Source organism: Melospiza georgiana, chromosome 24, assembly GCF_028018845.1.
Source record: "Melospiza georgiana isolate bMelGeo1 chromosome 24, bMelGeo1.pri, whole genome shotgun sequence".
Lineage (NCBI taxonomy): Eukaryota > Metazoa > Chordata > Aves > Passeriformes > Passerellidae > Melospiza > Melospiza georgiana.
In genome coordinates this window covers 4,807,028-4,829,870 of record NC_080453.1, presented here as the reverse complement: position 1 = coordinate 4,829,870, position 22,843 = coordinate 4,807,028, and the positions used below count along the sequence as shown (strand labels likewise).

General features: G+C 50.2%; 2 protein-coding genes across 6 annotated transcripts in view; one reads left to right on the top strand and one right to left on the bottom strand.

The window, feature by feature from the left end:
* Positions 1-2,485: 2,485 nt before the first annotated feature.
* On the top strand, positions 2,486-19,927 carry CTPS1 (CTP synthase 1). Its single transcript, XM_058040390.1, has 19 exons — positions 2,486-2,536; positions 3,074-3,250; positions 3,564-3,734; positions 4,367-4,467; positions 5,602-5,718; positions 6,337-6,420; positions 6,663-6,743; positions 8,767-8,918; positions 10,734-10,866; positions 12,289-12,377; positions 13,155-13,249; positions 13,727-13,789; positions 14,517-14,560; positions 15,252-15,348; positions 15,549-15,604; positions 15,689-15,785; positions 16,010-16,154; positions 17,167-17,257; positions 18,425-19,927. The coding sequence occupies exons 2-18, from the start codon at positions 3,085-3,087 to the stop codon at positions 17,249-17,251; spliced, it is 1,776 nt and encodes a 591-aa protein (XP_057896373.1). The 5' UTR covers positions 2,486-2,536; positions 3,074-3,084; the 3' UTR covers positions 17,252-17,257; positions 18,425-19,927.
* Positions 19,928-21,984: 2,057 nt separating this feature from the next.
* Positions 21,985-22,843, bottom strand: part of SCMH1 (Scm polycomb group protein homolog 1) — a 64,541-nt gene continuing 63,682 nt past the window's right edge. For all 5 annotated transcript variants that reach the window (XM_058040235.1, XM_058040238.1, XM_058040237.1 and 2 more), the window contains one exon: positions 21,985-22,842. In XM_058040235.1, the coding sequence (XP_057896218.1) occupies positions 22,717-22,842 (126 nt within the window). In that variant the 3' untranslated portion in view covers positions 21,985-22,716. The remainder of the gene's footprint in view (position 22,843) is intronic.

Here is a 22,843-nt window from a genome sequence, read left to right as displayed (position 1 = left end):
CTGTTTGCAATATTCTTTACTTAAAAATGAGCCAAGATTTTGCAGCTTTTCACAGATACTCAGAGACAGAAATGCCCAGCACATGAGATGCTCTGCCTGGAGGTGTTCAAGACCAGGCTGGACAGAGCTTGGATCAACATGGGATAGTGGAAGGTGTCCCTACCCATGGCAGGGGATGGAACAAGAGGACCTTTAAGGTCCCTTCCCACCCAAACCATCCTGGGATTCTGTGATTCCAAGTGTGCTGTCTGTCCTTGGTGATACCAGAGTTCTGCAAAGCCCTCTGCTGCTAACAAGGGATGGGGTCAGCATGGATGGAGATGGTGACAGGGATGTCCTCACCCACACTGCTGCCACCTGGGGCATGTGCAGGGCATTTGGAGTAGGAATCAGTCAGAAGAGCATGAGCTGACACCCACGCACCATGATAGGAGTGCTAAATGTGCACATCAGACACCTGTGGTGATAAGCAACACTGGTAACAATAAAGACAAAGTGTTTTCTCTGCAGTGCTGCCCAGTGGTGGGGTGGCAGCCCCACAGGGGCCTGCAAGCTCCTGGATATTCTGTCAGGAACATTCCAGTGCAGGAGTGCCACCTCTTTCACAGGTCACAGAAAGGAGTCACTGCCTGACAATGGTATTTCAGTCTCATAATCTTGTTGCAACAGGTCACCCTGTCACCTTCAGGAGGGACCATGTAAGAGGAGGCTGTCCTGACTGTCATACATAATATATAATTTATTATTATCACTGTCATTAATGTTATATTAATGTAACATCACAATAAGCCTTTCCTGACAAATAGGCCCCTAAACTGCAAGGAAGTTCAAGTGAGTGTTTGAGGATTCCAGTCTATTCATTCCTTGCATAATCCCAGTAACATATTAACATTCCCCCCAGCTATGCCAGTCCTCCCAGCAATGTTTTCCAGTTAAGTTGTTTTGTCGTGAATCAAATCCTGTTAAATAAACAGAGCAGATCCATTTAATCTCATTTCACATTTCTGAAAGGGAAATATTCAGTATGTATTTTGCTGAGAGCTGAGAACAAGGCACTGCGAGGGCAAAACTTACTGAGGGAAAAATTAAGGGTGAAACACACACATCCACATACACTTTCACCCACTTCAGCAAAAAGCAGATGTAATTTTGCATAACTTGAGATATTTGTGATCTGACTTTTCTGGGTCACTGTTATTCCACACCATTTAATGTTCACAATAGCTCCCACTGAGTGCAGTTCTCTCCTGAGCACCACGGGATGTCCAAGCCCTGAGGCCTTTAATGAGGCACTGAGAAGAGGATTTGTGTGTGCTGAAGTTAATGCTCCCATCGAGGTTACACACATCTCCACAAGAATGGACTTCCCTTCAGCTACAAGACACTTATCTTGTGCCTCACTCATGAAATGGGAAAAGCTGGGATGTCTAAATGGAGAGCTCAGCCTGCCTGTGCCTTATCAGGATGTGCCACCAGGCAGTGACAGTCTGAGCACACACAGCCCTTGCTGCTGTCACCCATCTCACTGCCACCAAACCTGTGGCCACCATTCTGCAGAAAAGGTGCTGGAAATGTTGTTTTTTTAATTTCCCCACTTAGGAGCTACTTGTGGGACAGCAGAAAACAGGAAGAGTGCTTTGTGGAGGAACAAATGAGCATGGCCAGGTAATTCTGAAAGCAAACGCTTCCTCCAAGGGGGCAGCAGGCACTGCACTCCTGTGTAGGGTCACCAAGTGCCAGCAGCGAGGGGACAGCCCCAGAAAGCAGAGAGACATCTCTGCCCACAGAGCTATCAACACCCAGGGGACATGTCCTTGGGGAAATGTGCTGGCAGGACACACGGACAGCAGAAAATGTGGCCAACAGTGACAGAATCCACCTCCGGCACAGGTGAGGGAGCTGGAAGGGTCTGGAGCCCCAGGGGAGGCTGAGGGAGCTGGGCAGGGGCTCAGCCTGGAGCAAAGGAGGCTCAGGGGGCCCTTGTGGCTCTGCACAGCTCCTGCCAGGAGGGCACAGCCGGGGGGGTCGGGCTGTGCCCCAGGGAACAGGGACAGGAGCAGAGGGAACGGCCTCAGGCTGGGCCAGGGCAAGCTCAGGGTGGATATCGCGAATTTCATTGCTGAAAGATTGTCCTGGCCTAGACTGTCAGGGCAGCGGTGGAGCCCCCATGCCTGGAAGCGTTCAAGAAAGGTGTGGATGTGGCACTCGGGGACATGATGAGGAGGTGTTAGTTCATAGGTCGGACTGGATGATGGTAAAGGTTTTTTCCACCCCACTTCATCCCGAGATCCCACGGCCGTGCCGGCCCTCCATGAGGCGCAGAGGGGGCCGGGGCGGGGCTATCCCGGCTCCGGCGACGCCCCCGCCTTCAGGCTCTGGGCCCGCCCCCTGCCCGCCCCGCCCCGCGCATGCGTAGAGGCGCAGCTGGGCCTCATGCGGTTCCCAGCCGAGCCGGCCGGGAGCGGCGCCGCGCGCGTTCCGCACCTCCCGCCCGCTCCCCCCGCGCGCGCGCTGTCCGCGCGCCCGGCGGCCCCAGGTGAGAGCTGCGGGCGGGACCATCCGGGCAGCGCTGAGGGGGGGGGACACGACCGGGGCGGGCAGCAGAGCGGGACCACGCGGACCCCGCGGGCCTGGCGGCGGGGCCACGCGGGCGGCGGTGGCGGGAATTTATGGCGGGAGGAGCGGGCAGCGCGCCGGCCCTCAGCACGGCTCGGGGGTCGCTGTCAGCGATGTCAGCGGGCAGGGCACCGGCCCTCAGCACGGCCCGGGGGTCGCTGTCAGGAGTGTCAGCGGGCAGGGCACCGGCCCTCAGCACGGCCCGGGGTTCGCTGTCAGCGATGTCAGCGGGCAGGGCACCGGCCCTCAGCGCGGCCCGGGGGTCGCTGTCAGGAGTGTCAGCGGGCAGGGCACCGGCCCTCAGCGGCGGGCAGGACGCGGCCCAGGGGTCGCTGTCAGGGATATCAGCGGGCAGCGCACCGGCCCGGGGCCGCTGTCAGCAATGTCAGCGCCCAGAGCGCGTTCCCCCGGCAGAGCCCGCGCTGAGGCGGTGCCAGTCGGTGTCTGTCGTGTCCAGGCTCGGGGCAGATGAAGTACATCCTGGTCACGGGCGGCGTGATCTCGGGCATCGGCAAGGGCATCATCGCCAGCAGCATCGGCACCATCCTCAAGTCCTGCGGGCTGCATGTCACCTCCATCAAGATCGACCCCTACATCAACATCGACGCCGGCACCTTCTCCCCGTACGAGCACGGTGGGTGCCCCGCGGGCTCGGTGTCGGGGGCTGCCGGGTGGTGCCGGGGCTGCCTTTCCTTGCCGTGAATCGTTTCCTTTGTACGAGCCTTTGTGCCTGCTCCTGAGGCTGCCAGCACTGCGGGCCGGCTGCTGTGCCCACAGCACAGATGTGCTCTGCCTGTTCTTGCTGCTGCCTGAAGGGGTTCGGTCCCCAGAGCAGCTCCTCTCGGTTATAAAGGCTTTCAGTTCTGTTCGCTACTCCTGAACTCGTGGCAATCACGGAAGGAGTTTCCTTATGTTCCCGACACGTGTGCCTGTTTCTGTGCCTGCAGGGGAGGTGTTTGTGCTGGATGATGGAGGGGAGGTGGACCTGGACCTCGGCAACTACGAGCGCTTCCTCGATATCCGACTCACCAAAGACAACAACCTGACCACGGGGAAGATCTACCAGTATGTCATTAACAAGGAGAGGAAGGGAGATTATCTTGGCAAAACGGTCCAAGGTGATGCAAAACTTCTTTCCTGGTGCCTAGAAGTGCATTCTGTATATTTCAACCCTGGCTGGATGCTTTTGCCTTTCATCTTTGCTTGAGGCTCTGCACCATCCTGCCTGTGTTTGGACTGTGCTGGACTTGGGTCCAGCTGTCTAATGTACCCAGTGATAAATGTGAACAGACTTTCAGACCAATACTGGGGTTGTTTTTTAGCTGGTTAAAATGGTAAATGCTTTTGTTAACTCATGTCATTAGAAAACCCAAAGGATTTCTGAGTATCAGATCAGTGTCTTTTTAACCACTCTTCACAGCTGGTTGACATCAGGACTTTTACAAACAGTTAAAAAGAGAGTTACTTTCTCTATTTAGGGCAAAGAACAGTTTGTGCTTGACTCTTTCAGCTTAAAGGAAACGTTGCTTACATGTGTTTAAATTAAGGCAGGGTTCAATTTCCTGCCAAGGCCCTTGAAAATCATAGCCAAGAATAATCACTTCAAAAATGCACAGTTCTTTAAAGACAAAAATTCCTGCTCAAGCCCTATGGGGAGCACTGGCCAGTGATTGTCAGTAATTTGCTCTTTAATGAGTTAAGAGGGAGAAACGTGTGGGGACTTTAACCCTTGCCTGGGTTTCTTTTCCAGTTGTTCCCCACATCACAGATGCCATACAGGAATGGGTGATGAGGCAGGCACGGATTCCTGTGGATGAAGATGGCATTGAACCCCAAGTTTGTGTGATTGAGGTTTGTAACTTTTTAAAAGTAGATAGTTTTGTTTCTTGTTTGCAGTAAGCTGATCTATGTGCATATTTTGCATTTTTTCTTTACAGAAATGTTCAACTTTGTGTGTTATTGAATGGGTTAAAAATTTCCCTTGTTAATTTCAATTATTAATCTTTTGAATTGCTGCCTCATGAGGGGCAGCCCCAGAGGACCCCAGGGAACAGCTGGAGCTGTGTCAGGGGAGATTTAGACTGGAGATCAGGGCAAGGTTCTTTCCTCAGAGGGTGCTGGGCACTGCCCAGGCTGCCCAGGGAATGGGCACAGCCCTGAGGCTGCCAGAGCTCCAGGAGTGTTGCCCAGGGTGGGGTTGCTGGGGAGTCTGTGCAGGGTTTTAGACTGGACTCATTGGTCCCTTCCAGCTCAGGATATTCTATGAATTAACCTACAGAATGAATTTTTTTAGCTCAGTATTCCAGTCTGAGTTAATTGTGCTGTGCCCTCTTCTCCCTTGGTGGATGGAGGGAGGGGAGGTAAATCCCCCTCTGGGCTCAGTTGTGTTTCCTGCTCCCAGTGACCAGTTCAAGCACAGACACGCTGCAGGAACTGGCACAAGGTAGTTGTGGCACTTCTCAGGGTGTTCGTGGAGCATTCTGCTGCCAGAAGGACACAGAGCAGGGTGAGGGCTCTGGGAGTGCTGAGCTGGCTGCTGGGATGTGCTAACACAGGAGAGGGAGTTTGTCACAGAGCCCAGGGCAGGGTGACTTGGACTCTGCCTGCAGCCAGTTTGTGTGCCAGGATCACAGGATCTCAGGTACCCTGGAGGCACTGTCTGTCTTGCATCTGTTCCTGCACGTGCCCACTCTGTATAGTCCTAAAACTTAACAGGAATTTTGCTTCTCAGTGCCACCTAATGTTCATAAATCATAATTTTCACATCTAAGTCTTTTCTCTGACTAGAAAATAGAAGTCAAGCCGACGCCTCTGAGGCGCTGCCCATAGCAGAAGCTGTTTTTCTTGTGGCTTTTTGATGTATGGGGAAATAATGACAGTAGAATAGCACCTGGAGTAGATGATGTGTATTTTCATGTCTCTAGTGTGCCCCTTGGGCAGGTTTTGGCAGTAACTCCCACTGTGTGTGTGTGTGTGTGTTGCCAGCTCGGGGGCACCGTGGGTGACATCGAGAGCATGCCGTTCATCGAGGCCTTCCGCCAGTTCCAGTTCAAGGCCAAAAGAGAGAATTTCTGCAACATTCATGTCAGCCTGGTTCCCCAGGTAAGGACCTGGAACATACTGGTGGGCAGAACCTTCCTCAGTCCAAAATTTCCTAAATAGGTATTTCTGAAATGCTTAAGTGCTGTTACTTCTGTATTTCTGTGTACATATAAACTTCTGGAAGAAATGCAGAGATTACATGCTGATGTATTTAAACAGTCTCACAGGAATTTAAAAAGAACTTTTCAGAGGGTGTAAATGTGTAATAAAGGTTTGGGAGTTGCAGAAATGCAGCATGAGGATTCCTTGTGTCAGACTGAACTGGATTTGACAGAGCAGATTGATAATTATGGAGTGCAGATCAATCTTTGTTCTCTTGTCCCTTTTCCCCCTTCTGTCCAGGCCAGGTGATTTATAAAGAAAAATCAGAAATACGAAAATTAGGTATTTGGAAGGAGCAGTGGATAAACCTTAGGGTCCTGTCCCTCTCCTTCCTGCACTCCAGTGGGCAGATTGGAATTTGGGTTCCTGCTGTTGCTCTCAGTCCTGGGGATTAAATGGTTCAAGTGAATTGTCCAAGAGCTGAGTCAAAGTTTTTATGAGATGTCTGAGATATTAACCTGCTGAATCACTGCTGCTTATCACAATCTGATGCACCCACTGCTCTTCTCTGGCCAGCCAAGCTCGACAGGGGAGCAGAAGACCAAACCCACCCAGAACAGTGTTCGTGAGCTCAGAGGTCTGGGACTCTCTCCAGATCTGGTAAGGTTTGTGTAGCTTGGCTTTAAATGTAAAAATCTGGCATGTTGCAGCAGCAGTCTGGTCTAAGTAATTCTATGAGAACTCTTCTATAGTGGTGATAAATAAGGAAAAGAAACTGAATTGTGTTTTTTTTTTTTTCTCAAATCAGAGGCTGCACAAAGACAGCTCTTTCTAGAGGTTTGTTTTGTGGATGCCTGAGTGCTTCTGTTTGCATCACAACCCTGATGTTGCTGCTGTGTTAGATTGTTTGCAGGTGCTCCACTCCACTGGATACCTCAGTAAAAGAAAAGATTTCCATGTTCTGTCATGTTGAACCAGAACAGGTGAGGATTGCTGTCTGTGCTTCCTTGCAGTAAATACTGGAGCTGCTTGTCAGATGCTGAGGGAGTTTTGTCTAGTGCAGCAGTTCTAGCTCTGTGTTTTGGTAGCTGCATAATTCATTTGCTGCTTTGTCTTGCCTCCCTTCCTGACACATGAACCTGCTGCTAAACCAATTCTTTGTTGTGCCAGCACCCAGGTTTTCTTGTAAGGTGATTGGTATAAGGTTCTATGGAATCCAAGGTGATTTCTGAATCACTGTTTTAACCTTAATTATAGTTCCACTTTCCTTCTGTGAACATAGAACGAGATTTTCCAGTATTTAGAGGTGAAAAGATTACCCAAAATTAGTTTTAAAGGATATATGACTGTGCTTCTGCTCTTTTCACAATATTATTGTTCTGCCCAAGAATTCTGGAGGAGAGATTTCTCAGAGAGGTTGAAATGGTGTTTGGGAGAAGCAGTGCTTCACTTGAAGGTTGTGATGTACACAAATTCCATGTTTGCACGATTCTTTCTATACTGAGACTTGTAACACTCTAAGGTAGACCTTGGAAAATAGTCAGAAATGTGAGGCTGAGTTTTAGCACTTTGCAATCCAGCTGGAGCTTGAAAAACGTTGTCTTTTTGTGAAAGACTGAGTATAAAACTTCACAATCCCATGTTCTGTCAAGTAATTTTCATTAATCTGCTCTATAGCAAGACCAAACTTGAGTCCTGCAATTTCAAGCACTGCACTGCTGGCAATAATGTTGATGTGTCATCAGTAAAATATCTACCTCTTGTTGGCCAGGAATTCAGAATCAGTTGGCTCTTGTCCCTTTCCAGGAAGTTTAATGCAGTTCTCTGTAGTTCTTGCTCTGACTGCTGTTGCACTTGGATTGAGAAGTGAGCAGTAAAAGAGGAAAATGTGCAGCCAGAGAGGTTTGACTGGTGCAGAACTGAACTCTGCTTACATTTGAGTCAGTAGAAATGAGGATTTTAAAAAGTTTTGCCAAAATGAGGATTTAAGGAAGTTTTGCCAGTCTGTATTGGATCCTCAAAGTACAGGTTCATTATTAATGTACAGGTGACATTTGTCCTGAGCCATCTTTTCCCATTTCAGTGCACTAGAACTGTGGATGTAGATTTTCCTCATTGACCTAAGAATTCTTTGCTCATAATTGTGTAATCCCAAATTGGATGAGGGGCACTGGGGTCACAGATTGCCCTGGGTTTCACTCAGACTGGGAGCCCTGGTTAGGAAGGACAGGGAGGGAAGGGGGAAGCTGTGCCTGTGGCAGTTTGTTTGTCTGGAGCTTCACTTGTGATTCTGCATCACAGGAGCCTCTCTGGGCTGTTCTTTGAACTTTGCTGAGTGCTGCTCACATGAAGTGCTGGGCAGCTGACTCTCCTGCTGGGTTACTGTGTTCTACCCCTTCCAAGGGGCTCCAGGGAGCAACAATGCCTTGGAAGTGCTGAAGAAATGGCTTTTTCAAGCATAAGCAAACCAGTATTAAACTACTGATAATTATATTGTGGTGGTGTTCACAGGGGTCTTAGGGTGAGGGAAGAGATGAGGATCTGACTCCGTGTTTCAGAAGGCTGATTTATTATTTTATGACATATATTATATTAAAACTATGCTAAAAGAATAGAAGAAAGGATTTCATCAGAAGGCTGGCTAAGAATAGAATAGGAAAGAATGATAACAAAGGTTTGTGGCTCGGAGAGTCTGAGCCAGCTGACTTTGATTGGCCATTAATGAGAAACAACCAACAAGGGCCAATCCCAGATGCTCCTGTTGCATTCCACAGCAACAGATAATCAATGTTTACATTTTGTTCCTGAGGCCTCCAGCTTCTCAGGAGGAAAAATCCTAAGGAAAGGATTTTTCAGAAAATATCATGGCCACATTATATTATTCAAAATGTTATTGTCTGGAAGTTTAGGTGATCATATGGTTTTCTGCTGGAGGAACTCTGTGACTATCTGAATAAAAATGATTGTACAGGCACTGTTGTAATGATATCCTTATTTTCTGAACAGGTCATTTGTGTCCATGATGTCTCCTCCATCTACCGGGTTCCTCTGCTGCTGGAGGAGCAGGGGGTTGTGGATTACTTCAGGCACAGGCTGGACCTGCCCATCGAGAGGCAGCCCAGGAGGATGCTCATGAAGTGGAAGGAGATGGCAGACAGGTGAGCTGCACTGCTGGGCACACTGCAGCACGCTTCAGGATTTGTTTCTGTTCTTGGTTGTTGATTGTTTGAGATAATGTGTGTCTTTTCCTGTTCCTCAGGTCTATTCTTACATGCTCACATTGGTTTTTTACTTTTGCTCAGAGCCCCATCTGCACTTTGAATGTTTCCACAGCTGCTGTGGGAGGTTCTTCCCAAAGCATTCATGTTGAACTAACAAAAATTTTATTAATGCTTTCAAATGGAAATGAAAATTATGTGTTATCTCAGAGATGTCAGGCTTGATGAAACCAAAAATCCTACAGCTCCAATTTCTGTTCCTCCTGCTTTGTTTAGCTGAGCCTTAATGCAGTGATGATCCTGCAGACCCTTGGAGGTGAAGACAGAAACCCTGACTGGATTAGAATGTGGAACTTTTATTCCAGCTGGGTTTCTTTTGCTTGCAAGAGCTTCTCTGAACTTCATTCATTATTGTGCTGCTAAAACAACTGAATGGCTTTCAGACAACCTGTGCCAGTGCCTCACCCCTCTCATTGTACAAAACTTCATCCTTATATCTGCCTAAATCTCTCCTCTTTTAGATTAAAACCATCACCACTTGTCCAGGCACAACAGACCCTACTAAAAAGTTTCTCATAAATCCTCTTACTGGAAGGCTTCCATAATGTCTCCCTCTCCCTGGGGCTTTTTCTTCTTCAGGCTGAACCACCCCACTTCCCTCAGCCTTCTCTCCATAAAATCCTGTGGGATTAAACTTAGTGAGATCCTTATCTTCTGTTGGAAGTTTACTGTCTGAGTCAAACCCAGCTTGAAGTTATTAAAAGCTCTTGAAGTTATTAACAGCTGGACAGCTCTGCCCTCCATTTTTATTAAAAAAAAACCCCAAACTCTCAGTAACATTACAAAGTGTTTTGTAGCTATATGGAGATGTCAGGAGTGTCAAAGAATATCTTTGAGAGTGCTTTCAGGCAAGTGAGACAAGTTTGGTACCTGTTCTGAGACTCCTGAAATTGAGGAACTGAATTGTGAGGGTTTTTTTCTTGTGAGGAATAGACTCACAGTTCATGGGGAAATGGTGAATACAGTCTTTTCAGAGAGTGCTTGAATGTCAGCTGAAGCCTTAAATATGCTTTTTCTTAAAATAAATTAATTTTCAAGATGTAGATGCTTTCCTTGATTTCCTTGACATAAGCCAGCCCTGTCAATAACATTTCTTGTTGATGGGAAATGCCCTTGTCACCAGCTGGGCTGAAGTTATTTAGCAATTCTGAGAGAAACTTCAAACAAACTCTTGGCTGTGGCCAGGAATTCTGTGTGAATCCTGTGCTGCCAGGTGCTGGGGATTGAGGGTGGAGGCAGCACAGCCTCAGGGCTGCAGAAATGCTTTCTGTGTGTGGAGCTGCTGATAGGAGCTCAGCAGCAGCGTGGGAAGATGCTGTGCAGTACAAACATACACCAGGCTGTGCTTTGATCCTCTCCTAGGAGTTCACTGCAGCCTTTGAATCTGATACAGCTTCCTGAAAAGGCAGCTTGGATCTGCTCAGAGTGGCTTTTCATCATCAGCACAGAGGAGTGAATTTATGTGTGGCTTTCTGCAAGTGTTTTCCTCAGTCATTGTTCTGGGTTTGATCTCGCTTTGATGTTTCTAAATCATAATTATTGTAAAAGGTCACTCTTGCAAGGACATCAGCTCTGCTGGACACACTGAGGAGAGCAGGAAAAGTTTGTTTGTTCCTTGGAAAGCTGAAGAGAATGGAAGATTCCATCCCTGTCCTGTTGCTGCTGGAATAACCTGTGTGCTCTGGTGTCCTGCAGGTACGACCGTCTGCTCGAAACGTGCTCCATTGCCCTGGTGGGCAAATACACCAAATTTTCTGACTCCTATGCATCTGTCATCAAAGCCCTGGAGCACTCTGCCCTGGCCATCAACCACAAACTTGACATCAAGGTAGGGCTGGCTCTGTGTGTGGGGAAAAACTCCAACCCATCCTGCTTCCACCCACAGTGCTGCCCATCCTAACTCAGATTTTCACAAAGCCGTACACAGAAAGGGAGAAGTGATTCAGCCACTGAACATCCAAATTATCCTTGCATCAAAACAGTTGTTTTGATTATAAGAGCTTTAAAACAGCTGTTATCAGGCCCAAAGCAGCTTCAGAGCAAAGCAGCTTCAGAGCAAAGCAGCCTGTCCTCCTGTGAGCTGGAATGGATGGAAACTCCACTGTGACAGTGGTGGATGGATTGGAGGTGGCACTCTCTGCTGTCATTTCTCTGACACTTGTTATAAGTGATCCTTTTTGTTGTTTTATCCTTTTTGTTGTTTTATCCTTTTTGTTGTTTTATCCTTTTTGTTGTTGTTAACCTTGTGATACTCAGGTTTTATGATGCTCCTGCCTCTGCCTTTATTAAGGTTTTCATGCTGGTTTGGATGCACAGATGCTTTCAGGGGTCTTGGTCATAGCTGGATGCTCTGAAGAGGTGAAATAGGAATTCTACCTGTTGCTAGAAATTTAAATTTCATTTCAATAGATTTCTAAATGCCCAGCAGTTCCATGATGTCAGTGAGTCATGGAAATAAGTGATTGCTTTTTAACAGTGCTGATCTAGGTCAGGGTTTCCTTTCAACTTCCAAAATCAGTAGAGGTGAAAATAAGCAAAACAAGATTGGTAAAGTGCAAAGCCTGCATGTGGATCTGTGGGTGTTCCCTGGCACAGCTGTGTCTGAGTGGCTCTGGAGTGAAGTGAGCTCTGTGAGCCTTGTGCAGGGAGAACTGAGTGACTGTAGTTACTTAAAGAACTGATTGGTAGTTTTGCAACTTCCAAAAAACAAACAAAAAAGGAGGACAAAATTGTTCTTTTAAAGGGTCAGCAGCCTGCCAGACCATCCAGAAGTTCAGAGGTAATGGAATGCTGGAGATGAGAAAATGGAAAAATTGCAGGGTTTTTTCCATTGTCATAACACCCTTTAATTACAGCAGCCTGTTTCACCATAGCCTGTTTCCTCTGCAGTGCCTCTTGAAGGAGATGTTTATTTGATGAGAGAGGGACAGGTTTATTCCTCTTTGTGTGGTGGTTTGTGCCTGCACAGCCCCATGCTCCCACCTTCCTCACATTGACCATCACAGGCTGGGGCTCAGGGGCTGGGTGTGAGGCCCAGCAGGGCTGCAGAGAGGGGAGGACACAGAAACCATGGGTTCTGTTTGTGCACCAGGAACAGGGGCGTGAGGAAAGGAGTTTTGTTGGCTAACAGATGGGAAATCAGCCCAGAAAAAAAACTAAAGAATCCATTAGGAAACAAACCCAGAGTTTTCCAGGAGGAATGATGCTGTCTCAGTATCTCATCATCTTTTTTTTTTGGATTTCTTCCCAGTACATTGACTCTGCTGACTTGGAGCCAGACACTCTGCAGGAGGAGCCTGTCAGGTACCACGAGGCCTGGCAGAAGCTCTGTGGTGCTGAGTAAGTTCTGCTGTGGCCCTTTCCTTGGAAAATGTCTGATAAATCTGTTTTCAGCAGAATGTTTGATAAATCTGTTTTCAGCACACTCTGACAAGGCCCCAGACACCTCTCAGGGACATGTAGGAGAAGGTGTTCAATGAAGAATTGTTAAATAAGTGAGGGAGGTCAGGGGAATGGTCCTGCTGGTGAGGATATGCACACCTGCATGATCAAGTGGAAACAGAGGAAATCAGGAGGAAGGAAAGGTACTGGTGAAGCCAGAGTGGGGATGGAAGATGTAAATGGGGTAACAAGTTCTTCAGAAATAGTGTGAGAGGGGGGAAAAGCATTGGTATGCAGAGGAGTGCCAAGAATTAGCACAAAAACAAGAACAAGGATTGGAGTGAGAGCAGAATAAAGAACCTCCTGCAGTTTGGTGTTGGGACAACCTGACACTGGGCTTTCCTCAGCATGGGCCTGGCTGGGTGATGTGTTTGCAAACATGTTTGGGGCAGGGTGTGTGAGTCCCACAGCATGAACCATTTCTGCACGGGAACCTGTGAGATATTTGGGATCTCTCTTTGGGAAGGTAAAATTGGCATTTATGAAATATTTCCCCCTCTTTATGTGACAGCTCATGTGGGAACTGCTGCAGCCTGGCCTTGCCACGTGGCTGTTTCAGGGCCCTTTTCAGGGCAGAGAGGCCTTGCAAGGCCAGGATTTTATGGGAGGGAGGTGATTTGTGGGTTTGTGGTGTGGGGCAGCCATGCTGAATGGAATCTCTTCATCCTCATGCAGTGGAGTTCTGGTTCCTGGTGGATTTGGTGTTCGAGGGACAGAAGGCAAAATCCAAGCTATTTCCTGGGCAAGGAAACAGAAAAAACCCTTTTTAGGTGAGAATAATGTTTCATCCATAAGAAATAAAGGAAAGGAGGTTGAAGGTGTCTGTAGTGCTCTGCAGCAGGAGCTGCCCTGATCTTCACTGGTGTGTGGGATGAGCAGGCAGTGCAGCCTCACCCCTGCTTGGCTCTGAAGTGCTCACAGTTGGCTGGGCTGGCTGACAGGGAGTGTGTAATGAGGGGATTGCAGTCTGGGGATGTTTCACATCAGGCTCTGGTGATCTTGGCACCAGGAGATACAAGGCTGCATTTCAGTGAAGTGTCTGTGGTGAGAAAGTGGAGTTTGAGCAGAGGGGATGAGAAAGGGAGGGAAGTGAAGCTTGTCAGGACTACAGAGCCCTAAATCCCAAAGATCTGCCTCATCCAGGTGTTCCTCTGGCTCAGGATCCTCTGTGAGGGTGTGTGTGCTTGCAGCAAGGGCTCAGAGGTCCCTGTCCTGACCTGATCCATGTCCTGTCTGTCCTTCCACAGGAGTCTGTCTGGGAATGCAGCTGGCAGTGGTGGAGTTTGCTCGCAGTGTCCTTGGTTGGAGAGGTAATGGCACAAAACCCTTCCTGCCTTTGGTCATTTCTTGGGTTGCTGTGACTTTTTTAGATACTTTTTAGACTTTTTTAGATACCTGTGATTTTAAGTTTTTCATAGGTCAGTTTAATTTTTCACTTAGACCTGTAAAAATCCCTATGTCTTTTGCTAATTCAGCTTAAAAAGAGCAATTTCCTTGCCCTATTTGAATAAAAATCAAAGGAGTAAGTCATGCTGAAAATGACAGAAAACTTCCTATTGCTCAACATGAGGTTCTTAGCTCCTGAAAATGAAACACCATGGCAAATTCCCACTGCAGCCAGTGGCAATGAAGCCCAAACAGCAGTTCAGGCAGTCAGCAGCTGCAGCTCCTTCAGGGAGTGGAGTTGTCTTCTGAGCCCCTCTGCTTGGATTGTTAACACAGCTCCCTTCAGAGGGTGCTAAATTGAGTTCTCAGCCTCTTTGATTCTCTGCAGTAATGAGGGTGAGGAAAAAGGAATTCCTCAGGGCACTGTGCTCCTTTCCCCCTCTCTGCCTTTATTTCTGTATTTGAGGGTGAGATTTCCTGAATGAGGGTGGGTTATCCTACAACTGCAGCCTTTGAAATTGGTGCTGAACAGTGCTGGCAGCCCTGTTCCTGCTGCCTGGGCTGTTCTGGGGATGAGCAGCAGCAGCTCCTGGAGGTGATGCCATGGTTTGAGCCACTCTGTGCTCCTGACTGCTCAATGTTACCTTGCAGATGCCAACTCAACAGAGTTTGACCCCAAAACTTCTCATCCAGTGGTGAGTTCATGGTGATTTATTTGTGATAGCCTTACCTGACTTTGCTGCACATCCCTGGGCATGATGGCCAGGAGAAGCTGTGGCTGCCCCTGGATCCCTCAGGGCTGGACAGGGCTGGGAGCAGCCTGGCACAGTGGGAGGTGTCCCTGCCATGGCAGGGGTGGCACTGGGTGGGATTTAAGGTCCCTTCCAACTCTAACTGTTGTATGATAGCTGCAGACAGACCTGAATTCCTGGGAACAACTGTGGAAGGCTCTGTGTTTCTGGTCCAGGGTCTGCCACAATGATTGATTTCCTCAAAGTTGAGGAACTTACCAAAACCAGCTTATGGTGTTATTTATCAAAGAGTGAGCAAGTCTGATTTCATTTTTTCCCCCATAAATTTGCTTGTTTGTTTAAAATGCAGTTCAGTGAACAGCCCAGTGTTGGTGTGTGCAATCTGTGTAAACTCTGACTGAGGCAATTTCCTCTGAGAAAGTGCCCTGAATATCCACAAACCTCCCATAGGTACTGAACAACTCAGGCCAACCCCAGTTCTCTTGGTCTGCCTTGTCAGGACAGTGTTCTTGGGCTGGTTTCCTTGGTTTTTTGCATGAATGTTGGTGGGATTTTTTTTCCTTTTATGTGTCAGAGTCTGCCTGTTATTGTTAATTCTCCCTGATTCTCACCTCCCTCTGAATTCTTTCCACAGGTCATAGACATGCCAGAACATAATCCTGGGCAAATGGGTGGGACAATGAGGCTTGGCAAGAGGAGGACACTCTTCCAAACCAAGAATTCAATCATGAGTAAGGCCCTTCTTGCCTCTTCTGGAAATGTTTCCTTGGGGATGTTCAAACATCCCTGAATGGCAGCTGTTCTGTTCTGCTGGGGAATGGGGATCAGGGAATTTAATCCCCTCCAGAAGTGGCAGATTCTGAAGGATGCTGATCAAATGGATGTGTTAAAAGCTGTGATCACTGCTCTAAGGAACATTTTACTTCTGCAGGGAAGCTCTATGGAGATCATGATTTCTTGGAAGAGAGACACAGACACAGATTTGAGGTAAAAATGCTCATGTGGGTGTTGAGCTATCCTGTGTAATCCAGACACAAGAGATCATGGCTTGTCTTGCTTCTGATTGTCTAGGTCAATCCAGAACTGAAAAAGTGTTTTGAAGAGCAAGGTCTGAAGTTTGTGGGGCAGGATGAGGAGGGAGAGAGGATGGAAGTGGTTGAGCTGGAAGGTGAGTCCTTAACCAGCTGGTTTGTGTGTGTGGGATGGACAAGGGAAAGTGTTTGGAGCAGCTTTTCATGTGAGACCATTCAGACTGTCTTGATTCCATCCATAAATGATGGTAAAAATAAAATCCCATGTCTCTCTCCATTTATGGACAGCACAAAGAGGATTTCACCTGCAGCTCAACCCCAAGCTTGAGAGCCTTGACCTGAATGTTTTGTTTGCTTTCAGACCATCCTTTCTTCGTTGGTGTTCAGTATCACCCCGAGTTCCTCTCCAGGCCCATCAAGCCATCACCCCCATACTTTGGGCTCCTCCTGGCATCTGCAGGGAGGCTCACCCACTACCTGCAGAAGGGCTGCAGGCTCTCCCCCAGGTGGGTTCCACACAGACCCCAGTCAGAGCTGGCACAGGACAGTGCTGCTTCCTGCAGGACAGCCCAGAGCATCCTCTTGGCACAGAGCTCCTGGGGATAACTTGGTATTGAACCTTCTTCTTTCCACTTCTGTTCTCAAAGCTCACATCTGATGTGTTGGGGCTGATTGTGGGGCCACAGAGAGGCCCTGGCTTCAGGGAGAGGATCTGCAGCCTTGTGCTGTATCAGTCAAACTCTGGGGAAACTGAGCTTGGGCCTGCTCTTTTACATAACTGGAGACCTCATGGGCTTTTCCCTGCATTCCTCACAGTCCCATGTACAGGCTGGTCCATGAGAAACCTTTGCTGGTTTAAAGAACAAGCCCTGGTCCATGAGAAACTTGTTCCTGTTGCTGGTTTAAAGAACAGGCCCTGGTGGTTGCAGCCTCTTATTATTTTTTTTTCCTGCTGACTTCAGCTTTCTTTGTTCCAGTTTGCAAAGCAAGTGGTGTTTTGGGTGGATTTAATGGTGCTGCTGTTCCCCAGTGCCTGCAATTCCCTTTGGCACTCAGGACTGTGCAAGAAATAACAAGCATTTGGTGCTGACCTGTTCTCCCCCCCACACTGAGGGCTTGCTGAGTGCTGACAGGCACTGAACAAAAACCAGACCAAATGCTGAGGAGAGTTAGCAGTGTCTGTATCAAACCCAGGCAAATGCAATGCTAAAAATCAAGTGTGGGCTTTGTGGGCTGAGCTGCAGAGCAGCTGCACCACAGGATTCCTGTGTTGGTTCAACATCACAGTGCTCAGGTGTGGTCCAGAGGAGCTTCATGTGTCAGGCACTCTCATTTCAGTGCCTCCAAGGCTGGAGGGATATTTTAACTCTGCTTTTGCACATTTGAGTTTGAAATGGCTCCTTGCAGCAGAGGAGCTGAATTTTCCCCGTGCTGCAGCGTCCCACATTAATTAATGAATTAATTAATCTGTCCTTAAAGCACTTGTGCTCCCTGACCCCAAATCCTTTACTCCTGCAGGGACACCTACAGTGACAGGAGTGGCAGCAGCTCCCCTGACCTGGAGATAACAGAGCTGAAGTTCCCTTCAGCAAACCACGACTGATTCCTGGTAATGTTTCATTATCTCAGCCTCTTCCTTTGGGGAAAAAAAAAAATTCTTGGCCAATCTTTGCTCCTGACAACTGATTCCCACATTATTTGGTAGAAATAATGGAGACCATGAGATGTGCTGGTGCTCACAGTTGAGATGTGTTGGCACAGTTTGGATCTGTTCCAGCTGTGCTGAGGGCTGGGTGCTGCCTCTCTGGACCAGCTGGGGATGGGTGTCCCCTTAGCAAAGTGACACACAATGAAATAGAAATACACACAGAGGAATTTGGGCTTAGATTTGGATAAAAGCACCAGTGGAGCACTCCTGGAAACGGGGGCAGAGCTGCATAAGGGGTTCCTGGGTTTAGGAAATTCAGTATTTTGCAGTCCCTCACCATAGTAAAAGAACATCTTGGAAGTATCCATTGTGTCCATCTTGTGGGACAGGAGATCTGTCAGATCTAGGGCTCCAGCTCTGCTCTGTAAGGGCTGCAGGTGTTACAGGGATGTGAAAACTGGATGTAAACAGTCCTGGGAAGGAGAAGACACTAAAACCTGGCACTCAGACTGCACCAGCCAAACAGAGTTTACATTTGCATCCTCCCTCTGTGCAGTGGGTGTCATGGATGTGACACCTGCCCTGCTCTGGCTGCTTTGTGAGGGGATTTTGCAGGAGCTGAGCAGCCTCTGCACACCCTGTGCGTGTGTGGGCTCCACTGCTGAGTGCCAGGGCACTGGAGAGCTCCAGGCCTTCCCTCCTGCCCTTCCAGAGTGCCCTGCAGGGGGAAGCAGGGTCAGCCCCAGTCTGCCACAGCAGTGCCCCCCATCCCTGGGCACAGCACTGGCACCAGATGGGACTGATGGGTGTTGGGCTGCTCCACAACACCAACAGCTGAAGGATTCATTCTCCCTGTAAATGTTGATCCTAAAGATACTCTGAGCCTTGGTCTCACTGAAGCATCCCCTGGGATTTGTGTCACCCAAATCTGGGCTGCAGCACAGTGAAAATGCTGCTTTGGTGGTGGCTGTGGCTGAGCTGTGCTCACTCTCTGTGGAAGGAGCCATGGCCAGGGCAGCAGTTCAGTGCCCCTGGAGGTGCCCCTGTGTCACACTCTGCCTCCAGTGCTCTGCAGTTCCAGCTGTGGCTCTTCCCTGTCAGTAATTCCTGCTCCTTTTCTCTCCCCAGGTGTGTCCTTGCTGCACAGAGGAGTCTCCATTAGGTTTTCCAGGTGTTCTTACAGCAGCAGCTTCAACACCCTCAGCTTTGGCCTTTCCTAACTTATGGGTTTATAATTTTTGTTCTGAGATCCTGTCCCTTTTTTCCCTCAGCTCTTCTGTCCTTCCTTTATTTTCTCTATAGATCTTGGTTATTTGTGGAGGAGAGTTCACAAAGGCAGAGTTCCTTCAGCATTTTGAGTTGCAGCAGCTTGGAGGTCAAGGCAAGCTGGGTGTGGGATTTGCTGTGCTGAGGGGAATCCCATGGCACAAGTCCTTCCCAGGGCAGGGCAGGCAGTGCCTGGCACCAGGGTGCCTTGGGCACTGACAGTGGAGCTGCTTTCTCCAGTGTTCCTGCTCCCTCCTCAGTCTTTACTCACTGGTGAAATTATGGATGGCACAAGATTTTGGGGGCTGTGCTGCAGCTTCATGCAGCCTTTTTGGTTTGGTTTTTCTTTTTTTTATTTTTCAGGGAAAGGGGGAAGGGGATGATTTTTTGTTTATTTTTTTTTTTTCAGTAGCATTTGCAGACCTGGTGCTCTTGGTGCATTCATTGTCACTATGAATTTGTAACAACCAGGAGGATCCTCCTGGAACAGTGTTAGTGTGGAACATGCTCAGCTCTGGCTGAGGTGTCACTGCAGGGATGTGATGAACTGGGATCAGGCTGGGGGGCAGGAGAACAAAGCTGCCAGGGAAACCCAGACCTGAGGGGTCCCTGTGAGCCCTCCCTGTGCTCCTGGGGCTGGGAAGCTCCAACCCCTTGCATCAAGGGGGAGGTGAGCACAGAGTGAGCCCCTGAACCACTTCCACTGCTGCCTTCAGCTGTGTCCCTGGCCTGGGGCACGGCAGCTCCTGGTGCTTTTTCATGGATTGAAGTGGAGCCTTTTTGTTGCCTTTTTGTCCTCATTGCAGTCATGTCCTGGGCTTTGCAGCAGGAGCCCTTCTCCTGCAAGGGCTGTTCCTGAGGGAGGGGATCACCACCCCTGCCTGGGTGTTGCTGTCCAGCTGTGTGGGGCTGAGCTGCCTCGGTTCCCTGCCCTGTGTGGCCCTTGATTGAGGAGAAAGGAACAAAGAAAGGAAGGAAAGTGTGTCCCTTGTCTGATGTTGCACAGACTTCAGCAGCTGCATGGTCAGACCTGGCTGAGCCACCAAACCAAGCCCTGTCCTGTCCCTCCCAGTGATCCATTCCCTGCTTTAATCCTCATTTGTTTTAAATATTCCTGTAAAGCTGCTGTGAGCCTGGAGAGCTGGGAGCATTCCTCGTGTGCCAGTTCCAGCTGTTGGGCAGGAATCCTCAGCTGCAGTGCTCTGCTGCTGCCCACTCCTGCCCTGGCCTGGCCATCCTGGGGCAGGGTCAGATCCTCCCTCAGCTGCAGCACAACTCTGTGGGTTTTTTTTTTTCCTCCTGAAATGTTTGTTTTGGCCAAAACTGTGCAACTGACTCAGTCATTAAATGCTCATTTGTAACAAACTGAGTGCGGAGCCTGCTCTGTTCTGCCTGCTTGGAGGGAGGGAAGGAAGGGATTGAAGCAAAAAACTTCCCAGTCTTGAATAAGCTAACAAAAACTTGTGAGCTGTATTCACAGTGGGTTTAGACGTGGAGCTCCAAAGTCTGAAGTTACTGAGCTTCCTTCCAGCCCTGGAGAAACCTGGGGAGCCTGGGCTGAGCCTGCAGGCTCTGCAGGGCAGGAAAAGGTTTCCAGTGCCTTGGAGCTGCCCCAGGAGGGTTTGTCCCACTGTGTCCTCCACACCTGGGAGTGCTGCCCAGTGCAGGACAGGCAGGGCTGTGCACAACATCCACGGGGTGATGTGGGGCTGTCACTGGCACCACTCTGCTGTCCCCAGAGCAGCCTCAGCCCTGGCTCTGGGGTCAGGAACAAGTTCAGGAACAGGATTGGGATAAGACCTGTGGTTCAGGGGGGACAGGATGTGCTGCCCTGGCCTCACATCACCCCCAGCCCCACCCTGGCCCCGCTCTCCCTCCCTACCCAGGGCAGCTGGGGCTCAGTCCTTGCATTCAATCCCTGGGTTTCAGTCCCTGGGGTTCAGTCCCTGGGTTTCAGTCCCTGGGGCTCAGTCCCTGGGTTCAGTCCCTGGGTTTCAGTCCCTGGGCTCAGTCCTGGGCTCAGTCCCTGGGTTCAGTCCCTGGGTTCAGTCCCTGGGTTTCAGTCCCTGGGGTTCAGTCCCTGGGGCTCAGTCCCGGGTTCAGTCCCTGGGCTCAGTCCCTGGGCTCAGTCCTGGGCTCAATCCCTGGACTCAGTCCCGGGGCTCAGCCCGGTGCTGCCATCAGTGCACAAACCACGGGGAGGAACTTGGTATCCTTTTATTTATAAACAAATCAAGGTAAAATAAGTGCAGAGGAAAGCACAGGCTGCCCTGGGGCAGGGACACACCGAGGGCCCCGCGAGCAGCGCAGGCTGCGCTACAGGACAAAAGCCATTTTGCCTTTTTATTACTTTGGGGTTTGGGGGATTTTTTCTTTTTGTTTTTTTTTTTTTTTTTTTTTTTTTTTTTTTTGCAACTTTGCCCCTTAGGGGTAAACCTGACTCAGTGCAAGAGCCTGGAGGGTTGGTCACCACCACAGGGGCTGGTCCTGCTGCTGCTGGCCAGGCCCTGGAGGCTGCAGGGAGGTGTGAGCTGTGGCTCCCATGCAGAGGCTGGGGACAGGAGAGGGAAGTGCTTGGAGTGGAGATTCTGTCCCAGCCCCTGGGTCACTGCAGAGGGAGCGTGCTGAGCTGTGTGCCCTGGCACCATCAGCCCCGTCCTGCCAGGCTGGTGCCAGGGGTGCTCCAGGGTCTGGGCAGCCCCCAGCTGGCAGCTGCTGTCCAGGGCACACTGCGGTGGCTCCACTCTGACACTCCTCGTGCAGCTGCAGAAACCTGTCTGGGACCATGGGAAGCACTCAAGTGCCATCAAAAATAAATACATTAAACTGCCTGAGACCAATAGGTGCCTCGGGAAGGGCAAAGCCCTCACAGCCCTCACAAAGCCCTCTTCTGAGAGATGCCAGGACAGGTCACCATCCTGGGATGCTCTGGCCAGACCCAAAACCCTCACACACGCTGAGCTGGGACAGACCAAAACTCTATAGAGGAGCAGCAGTGCCCCTGGGAAGACAAACCTTAGCAGCTCTGGCTAAAAACCACCAAGAGCTGCGAGTTCAACACAGGTAGAAAAATCATCTCGTCGTTTGAAACAGACAACTCCTTAGTAGAAAAAAAAAATTTCCAAATTAAAAAAAAAATTAAAAAAAGGTGAGAAGGATCAGCTGAGTCCTGCAGCATCCAGGCAGCCTCCAACACCAGCCCAGGCCCATCTGTGCCAGGGGCACGCCAGGCCCAGCCCTCTCCATGCTCCCACACGGCCTCCCCAGTCTGGAATAAATACAGAGGCCTGCACCCCCAGCCCAGTGTGCCCAGCTCAGGAGCTGGGGGCAGGCAGAGCTGGGTGCATGGGCTCCCCCAGTTTGGAGACAGGGCTCTGAGCTCTCTGTGGTGGCACAGGGCTGGGGGCACCGAGCCCCTGGAGGCAGGCTCAGTGCCCAGGGGCTGCCCCAGCGGGCACAGGGAGGGGCTGAGGCAGACCCCGGGTCCTGGGAGCCCTGCTGGAGCTGCTCCATCCAGGGAAGCAGCACTGGGAGCTCATGGAGAAATGCTGGCTGGGCAGCAGGGAGAGACCTCGGCTTCCAATGCCCACAGCTCAGCCTGGTGCAGAGCCAGCTGTGCCCGTGCCCACAGCTCAGCCTGGTGCAGAGCCGGCTGTGCCCGTGCCCACAGCTCAGCCTGGTGCAGAGCCCGGCTGTGCCAACACCCACAGCTCAGCCTGGTGCAGAGCCCGGCTGTGCCAGTGCCCACAGCTCAGCCTGGTGCAGAGCCCGGCTGTGCCAGTGCCCACAGCTCAGCCTGGTGCAGAGCCTGGCTGTGCTCGTGCCCACAGCTCAGCCTGGTGCAGAGCCCGGCTGTGCCCGTGCCCACAGCTCAGCCTGGTGCAGAGCCCGGCTGTGCCCGTGCCCACAGCTCAGCCTGGTGCAGAGCCTGGCTGTGCCAGTGCCCAGAGCCCGAGTCTGGTGCAGAGCCCAGCTGTGCCAGGCCCCTCCTGAGCGCTGTCGGGGGCCCGGCTGGCGTCGGGAGTGTCCGTCTGTCCGTCTGTCCGTCTGTCTGCTGCGGCGGAAGGGGTGTGTGCATGCGAACCTGTGGCAGGTGAGCGCGGGTGGGGCGGCCGGGAGCGGAGCTTCCAGGGTCCATCCTGCCAGGAGTCCTCTCAGAACTTGCCTTGCTTTAGCTTGTCGATGTGGTAGGTGAGCTTCAGGGCTGGCCCCAGCTTCAGCCCCATGTATTTCATCATCATGTCACTGCGCAGCAGCAGCAGGGCCTTCCCGTCGATCTCC